Source organism: Apaloderma vittatum, unplaced genomic scaffold (assembly GCF_000703405.1).
Source record: "Apaloderma vittatum isolate BGI_N311 unplaced genomic scaffold, ASM70340v1 scaffold2682, whole genome shotgun sequence".
Taxonomy (NCBI): domain Eukaryota; kingdom Metazoa; phylum Chordata; class Aves; order Trogoniformes; family Trogonidae; genus Apaloderma; species Apaloderma vittatum.
Window position 1 is genome coordinate 7014 of NW_009703950.1, and position 13502 is coordinate 20515.

At 42.3% G+C, this 13502-nt stretch overlaps 1 protein-coding gene across 1 annotated transcript; it reads left to right on the top strand.

Moving 5' to 3' along the window:
* The first annotated feature begins 677 nt into the window (after positions 1-677).
* On the top strand, positions 678-11191 carry FAM171B (family with sequence similarity 171, member B). Its single transcript, XM_009864821.1, has 7 exons — positions 678-918; positions 2033-2125; positions 2524-2682; positions 4439-4606; positions 8842-8958; positions 9464-9587; positions 9856-11191. Exons 1-7 carry the CDS (start codon positions 879-881, stop codon positions 11189-11191), a joined length of 2037 nt encoding a protein of 678 aa, XP_009863123.1. The 5' UTR covers positions 678-878.
* Positions 11192-13502: the final 2311 nt, after the last annotated feature.

The following is a 13502-nucleotide window of genomic DNA, read 5'->3' on the forward strand; positions in this document are numbered from 1 at the left end:
TCTCTGCGGGATGCTGGGTATTGTAAAGGAATGTCAGATCCTCTCATTAGCAGGATACTCTTCAGAAGGGGCAATGCAGAAAGGTGAAAACTGGACCAGAAGCGTCCCTCTGGTGCGAGATGGTGAATTGAAATAGTCCAAGTGTCTGGAGGTATTTGATTGCTTTATAATAATTTCCTACATGTTAAAATAAGGATGTTATCCCACAGTCTGCAGGCATTAGATTCTCTGGTTTCAGAAACTCAAGGCGCATCTTGAAACGTGTGACCCAAGCCAAGGCTTGTACTTGGGTAGTAAGACCATCCGTGTGAGGAGCGTGATCCTGCAGAGCACTGGCAGTGCATACCGACCCTCGCGTTGTCACGTGCTCGTGGTTCAAGCTTGAACAAAAAAAGGCAATAATGCCTTTGTAGTTGTCAGTGATTCTTTATTTGGTTCTTTTTTTTGACTGGTTAGGTCTTTGGTAAACACTTTTTCGCATCTTTGTGCCCCATCTCAAGATTCTTTGCTTCCTTCTTTATATAATTGTATGATTATCCCTCCCTTGGCCAGAGCTTACCCACTGTGTGGCATATGAATAACTAAGGCATAAACTCTAGGACTTCATTACAAATTTAAGTTATGATCCTTAGTTATGTTTTGTTATGACCTCCTGTTGTGTTTCTTTTTCCTTTCTGTTAATAGGATCTGTTTTTACGCTAAAAGTTCAAGTAAATGACATAATCAGTCATCAGTACCTGCAACAAGCGATTGTGGAAGTGTTTGTGAACTACACAAAGACAAATTCTACTCTTACTGGAAACAATGGAGCAGTGTTAATCAAAGTTCCCTACAGATTGGGCTTAAGCTTAACTATCGTGTCCTACAAGGATGGCTACATGTTGACACCTTTGCCTTGGAAGATTGGGAGAATGCCAAGTACGTAAGCATCTTACAGTCCTATTCTTAAACTGTATCTGTCTGTAATTAAATTTCTGTCTTCCTCAGCAGTCTGGGGAGCTGCTGTCGGCTGACAGTGACTGAATGAAGTCAGTCAAGGGAGGGGGTGCCTGTCAGTGCAGGTGTGAGGGTGAATGGTCTGTTAGACTTGTCAAATTCTTACTATTGCAGAATAATATATATTGCATGTTAGAATCATGGAATGGACTGGATTGGAAGGAACCTTCGAGATCACCTAACCCAACTCCCTGCCATGGGCAGGGACACCCTTACCCAGCCCAGGGTGCTCAAGATCTCATCCCACCTGGCCTTGAACATCTCCAGGGAGGGGGCAGCCACGGCCTCTCTGGGCAATTTATTCCAAAGTCTTGCCGCCCTCGTACTGAAGAATTTCTTTCTAAGGTCCAATCTAAATCTGTTTTCCTTTAACTCCATTTCCCTTGTCCTATCACTGGACACTGTTTACAAGAGTCTCTCCCCAGCCTCCCTGGAGGTTCCCTTCAGGTGTCGGAAGGCTGTTATAAGGTCCCTCCGGAGTCTTCTCTGTATTACAGAATATAGTCCTTTTTAACTTTCAGAAGGCCGTATTACGATACTGTGGGTGGATTCTGAGAAATTGTTTACCTAGACATAGCAAGGGACTGGTAATGTATTTGGACAAAAATCGCGTTGTGCTTAGTGATTCCTGGAGTGCCGTTGCTTTGAGTCCTGTATAACTGGTATACCCTGGGGTTAGAGCTTCCTCACAAGTTTTCCTGTTTAACGTTGCATGCTCTTAAAGTTATATGATTAGTTGTGGGGTTGTTTTTATTTTTTTTTTCCAAAGAGATGGACTCCTAAATATTCTAGCCACTTGTTTATCCATAGAAGACATAAGACAGTAGCAAACATACAACAGAGGTCTTAACCAGAGGTCTTAACAACCTGCCGGCTTAACCACTACGTTTCTGCTCTGGACAATGGGAATAATTTATTTATCCTGTATTCGTGCACTTTTTTTTAACTTCTTTCTTCACTGTTCCTTCAGAATCAGAGATATTACAGGATTTTTTTTCTGGTTGCACAGTGTAACAGATTTTATCACTTTCCACAGTATACTCGTCAGTGACGCTTTCGTTGTTCCCACAAAGCCAAGCTAATATATGGCTGTTTGAAGATACTGTCTTAATAACTGGAAAACTCTCTGGTAAGTTCAGTGCGTGCAGACTGTCATCTAAACACTTTGTGATAACCATCTGTACACATTAAAAAAAAATTAAGCATGTTCATGTTAGAATCCTAGAATGTCTTAGGTTGGAAGGGACCTCAGAGATGACCTAACCCGACCCCCTGCCATGGGCAGGGACGCCCTTACCCAGCCCAGGTTGCTCAAGATCTCATCCCACCTGGCCTTGAACACCTCCAGGGAGGGGGCAGCCACAGCCTCTCTGGGCAATCTGTTCCAGAGTCTTGCCACCCTCGCACTGAAGAATTTTTTCTTCAGATCCACTAAGACCTAAGACCTATATTCTTATGTAATAAAACAGTAATAAAATCACCTTTTGTGCTCTGCTGTTGCTAAGACAAAATATTACTCTTTTCCAGATGCCAAATCGCAACCAAGTGTTCAGTTTCCAAAATTTTTAGTAAAGCTTCCAACAAATCACCATATTACAAATGTTACAGCCTATCTGACAGTGCCAGAGCAATTTTTGAAAGTGGACAGCTTTCTCTATACAACAGGAATTCTTCTAAATAAATCAGGTATGTAAATAAACTAAGAATGTTTTTAAAAGAGGAAACCTTCAAATTATAATGCACACACATGCACAGTGTTTCAGAAAAATGAATAAAAAATCACATTAAAAGGACCCGAACCATCTTCCATTAAATTAAATCACAGAGCTTTGATCTGTAAGAATAAGCTATAAACACATCAAGTAATTGATGTCACTCTATCTTGTTCCATGTAGTATGAGAACATAACATACCTTTGAGTCTGTGGAACTTCTTTACTAAACACCTTAAAAATAAGCTTATGGCCAGACCCTAAACTAGTTGAACCTAAAGGAATTGATGCAACTGCTGCAGCTGACTTGAGCTGTGGAGTTTTCTGCCTTTTCACTGGAAGGGTTGGCTCTCGGAGCTGTACCGCTCTGCTCTGCTTTGGCTCACAGACAGTTAATATGTGCAAACCAAGTAGTCCCCATGCATACAATGCATGTTTGTAATAATGTTTTCTGTGCACCTATTTCACTGGAGAAGCAGTAAGTGGTTTCGTGAGTCTTGTAACTCTGCTCATATGCAGTTGGATCTTCTTGTGTTTGTCATTTGATCAGACTTTTTTTTTTTTATTTAATTGCATAAGCACAGTAATCTGTGGTAGATTTTACTGTGTGCAACTCCATCATCCTTTTGTTCTTTTCTTTCGGTTCCCAGTGGACCTGAGGCCATGAGGCTCTTAAATTCGTTGCAGCACATGAGGAGACCGGTACCTGGCTTACTGCAACTTGTCACGCTTTCTTCTGTAGTCTTCATTGAACTAAAATCATCATATATGTTGATATCTCGACTTACATATTTTAAAACCTTTCTTATCTATGTTTCACCTCTTCAAATGTGAAGTGTAAAAGAATAAGCAGTGTTTCTCCCCTTTGAGTTTTCCTTTCAATGTCTGGCATGTGCTTTAAATTATTCATGCGCTCCTAGAGGAATATGCTTCCTTTTAGAGCAGGTGGAAGCTAATTGGTTTCTGATGCACCGCGAGTTTTCTCACAGCCAGCTTCTGATGGCTTGCATCGACTTAACCTTATTCTGGTACTTAGTAATTCTGTTTTAGCTTCTCTCAAAATCCTGTCATACTGTGCGTTCTGAAGTATTTGCAGATTAGTCCAAGGAAAACAAAGGAAACAAACTTTCAGGCTGCGTTGTTAAGCTTTGTGTGCATAGCGATTCCTCTGAGTGCTTTGACAAGCCTCATGATTAACTATTCAGTTAATTATAACTGCCAAATTAGAAAGTTATTTCTTGCAGGAAAGTTCAAGAGGACTGTTAAACTATGGAGGAACGCAGCATATATTTGTGTGTGTCTTCAGATTGATTCAATGTCATGTACATTGCAATTATGGGAAATATGGCTGATACAAGAACTGTTGTTTAAGTGAGCTATTTTATCATTAGATTATCTGAGAGGAAAACCCTTATGCCCTGACCTCTGAGACAAGTTTTGCCGTATCATTGGTTCTGCAGCATTAGACCTGTGTGTCATAAGTCTGTTTCTTTTGTACAGATTTGCTGTAGAAATGACTGTTTGGGTTTTTGATTTATTTTAATCACAAGGCCAGAAGAAAAGAAATGTTGATTTCTATTTGACCAAGTTGATAACAGCTGACTGTGTAAGCTGGATGGGAATGGAGGCTTGCCTTAGTTATGAGGATAGATTCTTAATTTTAAATATTTATTTTTATAAAAATACACTATGAGTGGCAAATTACAGACAAAAGATATTTCTCACGTTCAGGTTTCAAAAGCATGGAATTAGCTCCTCTTGCTGCAATATGCGTAAACATTCTTTTGAGCGGGAGAGAACTGAAAATAAATGGTCCCATTCAGATTACGCTTCCTCTTCCCACAAGTGCTGTGAAGTTGGGAGATGCCATACCTGCGTGGACATTTGATATGAAAACTGGTAAGTGGGCCAAGTCTTTTTGTTATTCTACCTTTTAACACGTGTGTATAGCTTTGGGCACGTGACACTGTGTGTCATGGAACGGTGATGGCACTAATATATGAGGTGGTGGTAAATAGTCACAAATTTTATTAGGGGTTCTGTGTTCTTTTTGGTTTGACAAGCTTGAATTGTTCAAAGGAATTTCCCTGCATCGATTAGTTCAAAGAGCTTTGGTAAAATTCATTAGCATTATTGTTGAACAGATTTTAAATGTAGTGGCTTTTTATTTTCCTGGGATGCTAGGGTTTCAGGGAACATAGTTTTTAGGTGATGCTAGAATTAAAGCTTGGTAATTTTGTGAATGCCTTCTTAAAAGCAGACAAATCAGAAATGGAGATTTAGATGCTTTGTTTCCTAGAGCATAGCTATAAAGATCCTTTGCCACTAAAGCAGGAACACATGTTACTTCAGTTAACAAAAGCAATTCAGAAAGTGAAAAGAAGGTGAAATAAGAGTGCATTAGTGTACTGATTTGTCTTACATTGTACCTTATACTTTCCACACTCTTCATCCTGAAATACGTGAGTGGTGTCTTACTCCTTATTAAGGCAAAAAGCTGTTTTTCAACTGTTGGAAGGACTCTAATAAGGCATTGTTTACGTGTTGGAGATGGAAAATTATGATCTTAATGAAGAACAACCAAGGAACATCAATTGGAATTGAGAATGTGCTTATAAAAATTGGCCAGGTTGCCGCTTCGGAAAAGAGCCAATAGAACAAGTTTTGGCACGGAAGATTAAGTCTGGTCTAGGTCTGTCAACCTAGAAGACCTCAGAGGGTTAGCTGGTGATAAGAGAGAGGGTTCTTCATCAAACAAAGGGTTTTCTTCATCAAACAAAGGGTTTTAGTCTGATGTGGTAAAATAGAATTATTGAACAGTTTCTGTTGGAAGAGACCTTCAAGATGGAGTCCAAACTTTGTCCCAGCCCGATCAACACCACTAACCCATGTCCTTCAAGGCAACACCCACCCGTCTCTTAAACACCTCCAGGATGGTGACTCTACCCCTCCCTGGGCAGCCTGTTCCGACAGCTGACATCACTCTCGGTAAAGAAATTCTTCCTGATATCCGACCTGACCCTCCCCTGCCGCAACTTCAGGCCATTTCACCTCATGCTGTCACTCACCACTGGGGAGAAGAGACCAGCCCCCATCTAGCGACAACCTCCTGTCAGGTAGCTGTAGCGAGCGATAAGGTCTTCTCTCAGTCTCCTCGAGGCTGAACAGCCCCAGATCCCTCAGCCTTTCTTCGTACGACACGTGCTCCAAACCCTTTCCCAGCTTGGCAGCCCAACTCTTTGCCCTCTCCAGCACCTCTCGTAGTGAGGGACCCAAACCTGGACACGACACTCGAGTTGGGGCCTCACCAAGGCTGAGTACAGGGGCATGATCACCTCCCTGCTCCTGCTCACTGCACCGTTCCTGACCCAGGCCAGGACGCCGTTGGCCTTCTTGTCCCCCTGGGCACACTGCTGGCTCCTGTTCAGCCAGAGAGGGCCCTGAGGGTGTTCACAGAATCTGTGAGTCTATGGTTCTATGATTCTATGAACACCCCCAGGTCCTCTCTGCCTGGCAGCTCTCCAGCCACTAGTAGCACAAGGGATTTAAATTTCTTGCTGCCACAGCCACTTTTGCCAACTCCTGTGCTCATGTGTGACTGTGCTGAGCTGTTTTAACCCACTAACCAGAAAACTAGGTCAATAATTACATTAAAACAGCAAGTTGTCAGAGCTACTGGAACAGCTCAGCACAGGGTTGGGTTTACAAGCCAGTGTAAGGCATGTCTGTGGGTGCTGAGGGACCTACTCGTGCATACTTAGCGTACACCTTGAGGTTGTAGAGCAAGAGCAGGAGCATGGCATACTGACCCAATAAAAGCAGTAAAAGTTGGGGTTTTGGTTGTGTTTTTTCCCTCTTGGCTTGGCTGTAGTGTGACAGAGATTCTGAAAAGTTTGCGATGGGCACTGACAGAGGCGTAATGTTTGTACGGAGCCTTCACTGCTGCTTGCTGAGAGTAGGACAAGGACTTTTGGGACATAACTGTAACTGCCACTTTTTCTTCCACTTCCTTTTCTCTATGGTGAAAATCTGCAGCTGTCTAGATTCACTGTTCTGGATGTTTATCTTTCATTACGTTCGTTTTATTTTTACCTTTGATCTGACATTCCGAGTCATAGCAAGACCATCCTTAGTCCAGGTGCTGGTGGCGGGGGGGCAGCTGAACACCTCAGCTCTCCAGCAAGCACGGAGAGTGCGTAGGGCCCCGTCCGAGCTGAACGAGGAGCTGTCACTGCGCTGAGCAAGAAGCTCTGGCATCCAAGAATGCTGCATGCAGGATGTCCCCAGCAAGATGTTGACACACACTTTGAAACTCTGAAGTCCTTGGGTAAAAGGGCTTAACGGTAATCAGAGCTTCCGTGTCAGTACTGGTAGTGGTAAAGTAACAGGTCTGGCTTTATTGGGTGGATTGATTCATACGCACCAGAAAAAAGATAGAAGCTGCTTTCACATGTCTGCTCATGAAGCATTCCCTGGGATTACTTGAAGTGTAACAGTATGGAGACTGTTCCTGGAAAAGGAGCTTTTCTAATTATATTCCAGCTGCTGTAAATGCAGAATTTGTTGATGTATATTGAGTGTGGCTGCTTTTTACTAAATATTTTGCCTTGTTAGTACCACAACTACTTTGTAGATTTTTAATAGAATCACACAGAAAAAGAAAGTTTGCATTGCAACATTAAATTGAAAACGATATTGTTCTGTTTGAATGGCAGTAAATCATTCAAACTACGTGCATACTCATAAATCACATTTTCATGTTTTTCCTAATTCATGCTATTCTCTATGGAGTATACTGGAGGGGTTCTGTGCAGCGTGTTGGGGGGGGACCTGTAATTTACTGAAGAGACCAGCAAAAATGTTATGGCTTCTTTACAGATTTGTTCAGTTCAGGTAGAGCTCCTGGAGACATAGAATTTTATTTATTTTGTTCCTTTTATATGTGGTGCTCTGCGTTGGCTTTTTATCTGCCTGTAAGCAGCCCACCCTCTATACTTGCAAAGCAATAGTTTTGCAGCAGAGTGACATCTTGCCTTAGGCTTGAGGGAACACAGAACTTGAGGATCTGTTGTTGTTGCCTCCATGTGAGAGTTAGGGATGGAAGACTCCTCCAGCTGGTCTTGCTCTTGAGTCTGGTAACTCAGGGCTCTAGGGGGCTGCTGCTGTTCCCCTTTGCCAGCCGTCACAAGGACCAGGAGGAGGCCGGAGGTTTTACTGCGGAATGATGTTTTGTGTGGGCATCTGTGTGTGCGCACGGATGTGTCAGTTCTCTCATCTTTACCTCCTGTCTGGTAGATGCTTCTGTTTGCTTTGCTGAAAGAAGGGTCCTGGAGGAAAACTGAAACTAGAGGGATTATGTGTGTTATACTTCTTGCATGCTCTGGTTATTGTTGTTCTCTCTCTTTCTGGGTGTTTTCCCTTTGAAAATGGAAGATTGTTTATGTGAGGCTTTTTTCTGTCCTTAGAGTTTCACAAATGGCCCATAATAAATGTGTTCAGGTGCACTAAATACAATCCTGTGTGCTTTATTCATTGTAGAAGCTGGCATACCATAATACCTGTCCTTTGCTTTGCCAAGCAGCTGGAGTGGAATCTGTGTCCTAACAATAGACTTTCCTTGGGCCAACTGAACTGTAACTGCCCTGGGACAAGGAGGAGCAGAGAAACATGCAAGACAAGCATTGCTTATCCTAATGTATTATTAGATGAAAATGCTTTCCCGCTAAGTGCTGCTAGCTAATATTAACTTGTATTCATATGCTTAAATTACCTGCCCCTTGATTTTTATTTTTCAGTCCTGGCCTTCACACGTGCTTAAGCTCATATAATAGCATTTTTCAAATATTTCGTGTGCATATCTGTGAAAGAGATTAGTTCACAGAAAATGAATTGTATTAATTCTGGTAAGTAACGTTGGTGTTTTATTTCAAAGTAAATGTCCACACAGGCACATTTGTGATGAAATTGTCAAGAAAGAAGGTTTGCATGTTCAGCTAAAGCTCTGTGATAAATTGTGTATCTGTCAGAAGTTTCAAGTTTTCCTTGTGACCTTGTGTATTTTTGCTAATAGCTTGAGGTATGGCAGAGTCCTGGATGGCATGGCTGATATTTTGTCCTTTTTTTTCTTTCTCCAGGTGCTTGGGTAAGTCGTGGGCTGGGAATGGTAAAGGAAGCGGATGGTCAGTTAGTATGGACATACACTGCTCAGCACTTAGGCTACTGGATAGCAGCTCCACTGCCTGGAACAAGAGGTATTGCAACACCTGGCACAAAAGTACTGAGGAACAGCGAGTCATAAGGCTATCGGTCTGATTGCTTTATTTAAAAACCGAAAGGGAAAAAAAACGCGCAATTTAAACAGTTGCAGAAGTTCTTTTGGAATCCTAATAGCGTGCCTTTGTGCATATAGCCAGTTTCTAGAACTTGAGATGCCAGAGGGGGAAAGGTCCAGGCTGTATTTGAAATGCCGTCCGTGTTTCTAAGTCAGTTTGGACAACTCGTACAAATGTAATTTGCCTGGAATTGAGTACATGCCATGGTAAGGCTTTAGTACTTTAGATATACCTTTGAAGATCCATTATATTGTAGCCACTGTTTTCTAGTTTGCTGAAATAGTGAGATGAAAAGGGAAGGATGAATGTAGTGCTACAGGAATACAAGATCACTAGAAAATGCAGTTTTCTACAGCTCTGCATAGCAAGCAGAATTATTTGTATTTTGGAGCTAATACTTGGCTGATTTTGTTTGACGATTTAGAATCCATTATTAGTGCGGTTTCCAAGGACGTAACAGCCTATCACACCGTGTTCCTTACGGCCATACTGGGAGGTACTGTTGTCATAATCATTGGATTTTTTGCTGTTCTTCTTTGTTACTGCAGGTAAGCGAAATGAGAGGCTATATTAAATCAGTGTGAGTGGAATTTAAGGTTGATGAAATAGTCTTTTGAATTTGAGACTTGTTTCTAAACTATAATGTGTAGGCTAATACTTCTTCAAGAATTACATTTATTAGAGAACTTAAAATTAAGTTTATAATGTTACATTACACTGTAACATACTAACCAAAATCTAATCTTCAGCTCTGATAGTCAACAATTTAGTATTTCCTAATATGCTCTATAGTCACTTTGCATCTCTTTTGTGTAGGGATAAATGTGGTCGGACACGAAAGAAGGAAAAAAGTACAACTAAGCTGGAGGTGATTAAGAAAGACCAGACAACGTCAACAACTCACATAAATCACATCAGCGCCGTCAAAGGGTCTTTAAAGCTGGAGGATAAGTCACAGTTGTACACACCGAAGATTTCTTCATACAGCCCTCAGAGAAGTATATCCATAGACACAGAAGATGGCAAATCACGAGACAATTTTAAGATCTACACAGAGGATGCTTCTTATCAGTCATCCTGTCAGACTACTCATTCAAGAAATTCAGGCCACTCGTTGGAGCCTAACGCTGGAGCCCGGCATTTGCCGCAGCCGAAGCTCGCTAACAGTGCTGTTTCCCAGGCTCCTAGGGACATCCAAGACCAAAACAGGTATCTTTCCCTCAAAGAGGAGATGTATGGCCTTTCCCATATTCCAGAACATCTGATGCATATTTACAATCAGCCTATTGCCATTCTTCAAACCTCTGACCTTTTCCACTCCCCGGAACAATTACATCCTGCTAAATCAGCAACTTTGCCAAGGAAAGGGCAGTTAGTGTATAGCCCCATGATGGAACCCATGAATCGTGACGGTTACATGCAAACTTTACCAAAAATGCCAGTGCATTCTCATCCAGAGCCTTCTGTCTGCAGAGATGAAAACAGTGCGTTGGATGGTGAAGAGGGCTTACCTTCTCAAACGCCAAACTGGAGCCGGTACACTAACAGCTTACTGGAATCTGTCTCTGTTCCTGGGACGTTGAATGAAGCAGTTGTAATGACTCCGTTTTCGTCTGAACTTCAGGGTATTTCAGAACAAACGTTGTTGGAACTCTCTAAAGGAAAACCATCTCCACACCCCCGAGCGTGGTTTGTGTCCCTGGATGGAAAGCCGATCGCTCAAGTGCGGCATTCGTTCATAGATCTGAAAAAGGGCAGAAAAACGGAGAGTAACGATACCAGTCTGGACTCTGGTGTGGACATGAACGAGCACCATCCTAGTAGGAAACTGGAGAGAGAGAAAACTTTCATAAAAACGATGCCACATTCTAAGATCCTTTACTTGGAAGATCTGGATCTGAGTAGCAGTGAGAGTGGGACCACTGTTTGCACGCCAGAGGACCAGGCTGTGAGGCACATTCTGGACGGGGGGAACGGGCCAGTCATAGAACAGCACGATGAAGAGGGTTTGAGAAGAAAAACTGTATCAGGAAGTCATGAATCCGGTATCCCTTCTGCTAAAAAAAGGGATAGACCGTCTCTCGTGAAAAGAGACAGCAAAACCAATATCTGGAAGAAAAGAGAGGAGAGGCCGCTTATTCCTATAAATTAAAACACAATGTGCTTTGTGTTGTTGCTCTCCCTGCTGATTATTGACCTCTTGGCTGCTTTTGTAATTCTGCAGTGTTGGACGTACAAGGGAAATGTTGTTTTCTAGCATCAGGAAAAATTACTGTCTTGTTTTTTGAATATACAGATAGAGTTACTAAGCTTCAGCTGGGCAATCGATATTACTTGTGAACTGAAAACAGGGAAATGCTACTACTAAAATTTTCCAGTTCCTAATTTTGCTGGCAGTGTAGGCAAGGCCCACATTTTAATTAGCCTGTTGTTCTTGGACACACCTCTGAGAATGCAGGGTGAGAAATGTAGGCACATATTCTGATTTTTTTTCGTTCTTGTTGCTAATGCATTGGTAGACTAGTTAAAGCCATTCCTCAGACTTGTTCCTAATCAATGTGACCATCTGTACAGTATTTTGTACGTGAACTTTTCTAGGGATCTGTTACTACTTCTTTGCATAATGTAAAATGTTTCCTAAGTTAGTCCCACAACACCAGCAAATGAGCTCCGTTGGATATTTTCAGCTGGGCTCTGCGGCATTGCTGCCCTCCCTGTGCGTCCCCCCACGCGCGAAAGGTTGCCATCCCATAGCGCAGTGACAGGAGGGGGAAGCGTACGAGCTCTTGGCCGCTGCCGTTCATCGTCCCCGCTGTCTTGAGATGTTGTCCATCTGCTTTGTTTTCACCTGCTTTGTGATGAAGGCTGGACTTTCAAAGACCGACATGCTATGAAATGTCCACATCGAGCGGAAAAGGACTGACTCTGGTAGTGTTCGAAGCTGGTACCACGTCTGATCCCAGCGTTTTGGTTTGACTTCCTTGTCACTTAAAAATCTTCTCTGCATGCTGTTGGGCCGGTGGTGCTCCACAATATAGTCTTGAATCCCTGCGTATTTGTAAGTTAGTTTGGCCCTTCATGAAAAAGAACGCAAGTTTAGACAAATTTTGCCTTTGAGATAGTTTCCTTTAGCAGGGAAGGTTGGCACTGTTGCTTTTTCTTTTATGCTTTAAAGAATGGAAGCTCGTTGGAGGTTTATGTGCCTATGTTTTGCCAGCCTGAGCTGCTTTTGTCTAGGTTGCGCGTCACAGGGGGGTTAAACAAGCTTTAAAAGTTTTTGTGAGCATGAGACAGCAGATCGCAAAATTTGGTCTAGAATGCAATATAAGTACTACTTAGAACTCATCTTAGAGCTGAATTTACAAAAAGTCATGAATGCATGAAATGTAACTAAGGTATGTACAGAGGAAGGAGAAGGCCATTGGAATATTCTTTATTTTTTAATGTTCATCTTGTCAAAGCGATCGTTTCAACTTTGGCTAACAGAAAAGTAAATGCATCCCTTAATGTGCTTTATGTAGTATTTAGATTGTCTTTCTGTGGCTTTGAAGCTGTTTCCCTGATGAAATAAGTTCCAGCATTTTGGCTTTGGCAATTTGATTATAAATCGTCCTTAAAAACCTTTACAAATATTTCCCTCGGAGCTTGACTAAGGTTCTATACCAAGACTCAAACATACGATGTGTGTATCTGAATTGTGGGGTGAGATGTGCTTGATTGTCTGCCCTAAAGTACACTCGAGAGTCGGGAAATATTTTATGCAGCTGGGCTTCTGGGAATATTTACTCAGGAAATATTACCGTGAAATACGCATGTGATGTTGGGATTGTCAGTTGTCTGGTCCTGTCTCCAGGAGAATATGCAAGGTAACCAGGATTAATCACCACCACCTTTCCTCTCTCAATATATAGCCACAACTTTCATGCCCTTGGTGTAAGGGCCATACCTGCAAAGTGTCCACTGAGCTCATCAGGTCCGTGACTTTGGGCTCCGCCAGCTGTCTTTCAGGGCAGGAAAGATGGGGTGTGATGTTGGATTGTTGCGTGCTGAAACCTGCTCTGCTTCCATCAACGCTACACTTGTCCAGTTCTATCATCTTACGCTTTACTCAGTTTCATCAAAATTAATTTGGGTGATTTTTACTGTAATACCCTTGATATGGCATAGTGCCACCACAGAATTGATGATACACTGTGGTTTTTATAGCAATTGACATCGTACGATTTAATTTATTGGCTGTTCTCACCCCAAATCAAGTCTTCTTGAAGCACACGTGGAATTGCTCGTCCTCCCATATTACCCACCACGTACACTCAGGTTCTTGAATGAAAGCAGCCCCACAACTGGGTTTGCCTTCGCCTGTGGCAGGAATAACCCAGACTGTCTTGCCTAGTGTATTTTTTATGTGCAACGCTGGGACTTTATCCCCTTCTACTGTACATAAAAGTTTGGATTAGGCAGGG

Coding starts and splice junctions, on each gene's coding strand:
- FAM171B (XM_009864821.1), top strand. CDS start 879: ATGTTGACACCTTTGCCTTGGAAGATTGGGAGAATGCCAA. Junction 919..2,032: donor GAAGATTGGGAGAATGCCAA/GTACGTAAGCAT, acceptor CACTTTCCACAG/TATACTCGTCAGTGACGCTT. Junction 2,126..2,523: donor AATAACTGGAAAACTCTCTG/GTAAGTTCAGTG, acceptor ACTCTTTTCCAG/ATGCCAAATCGCAACCAAGT.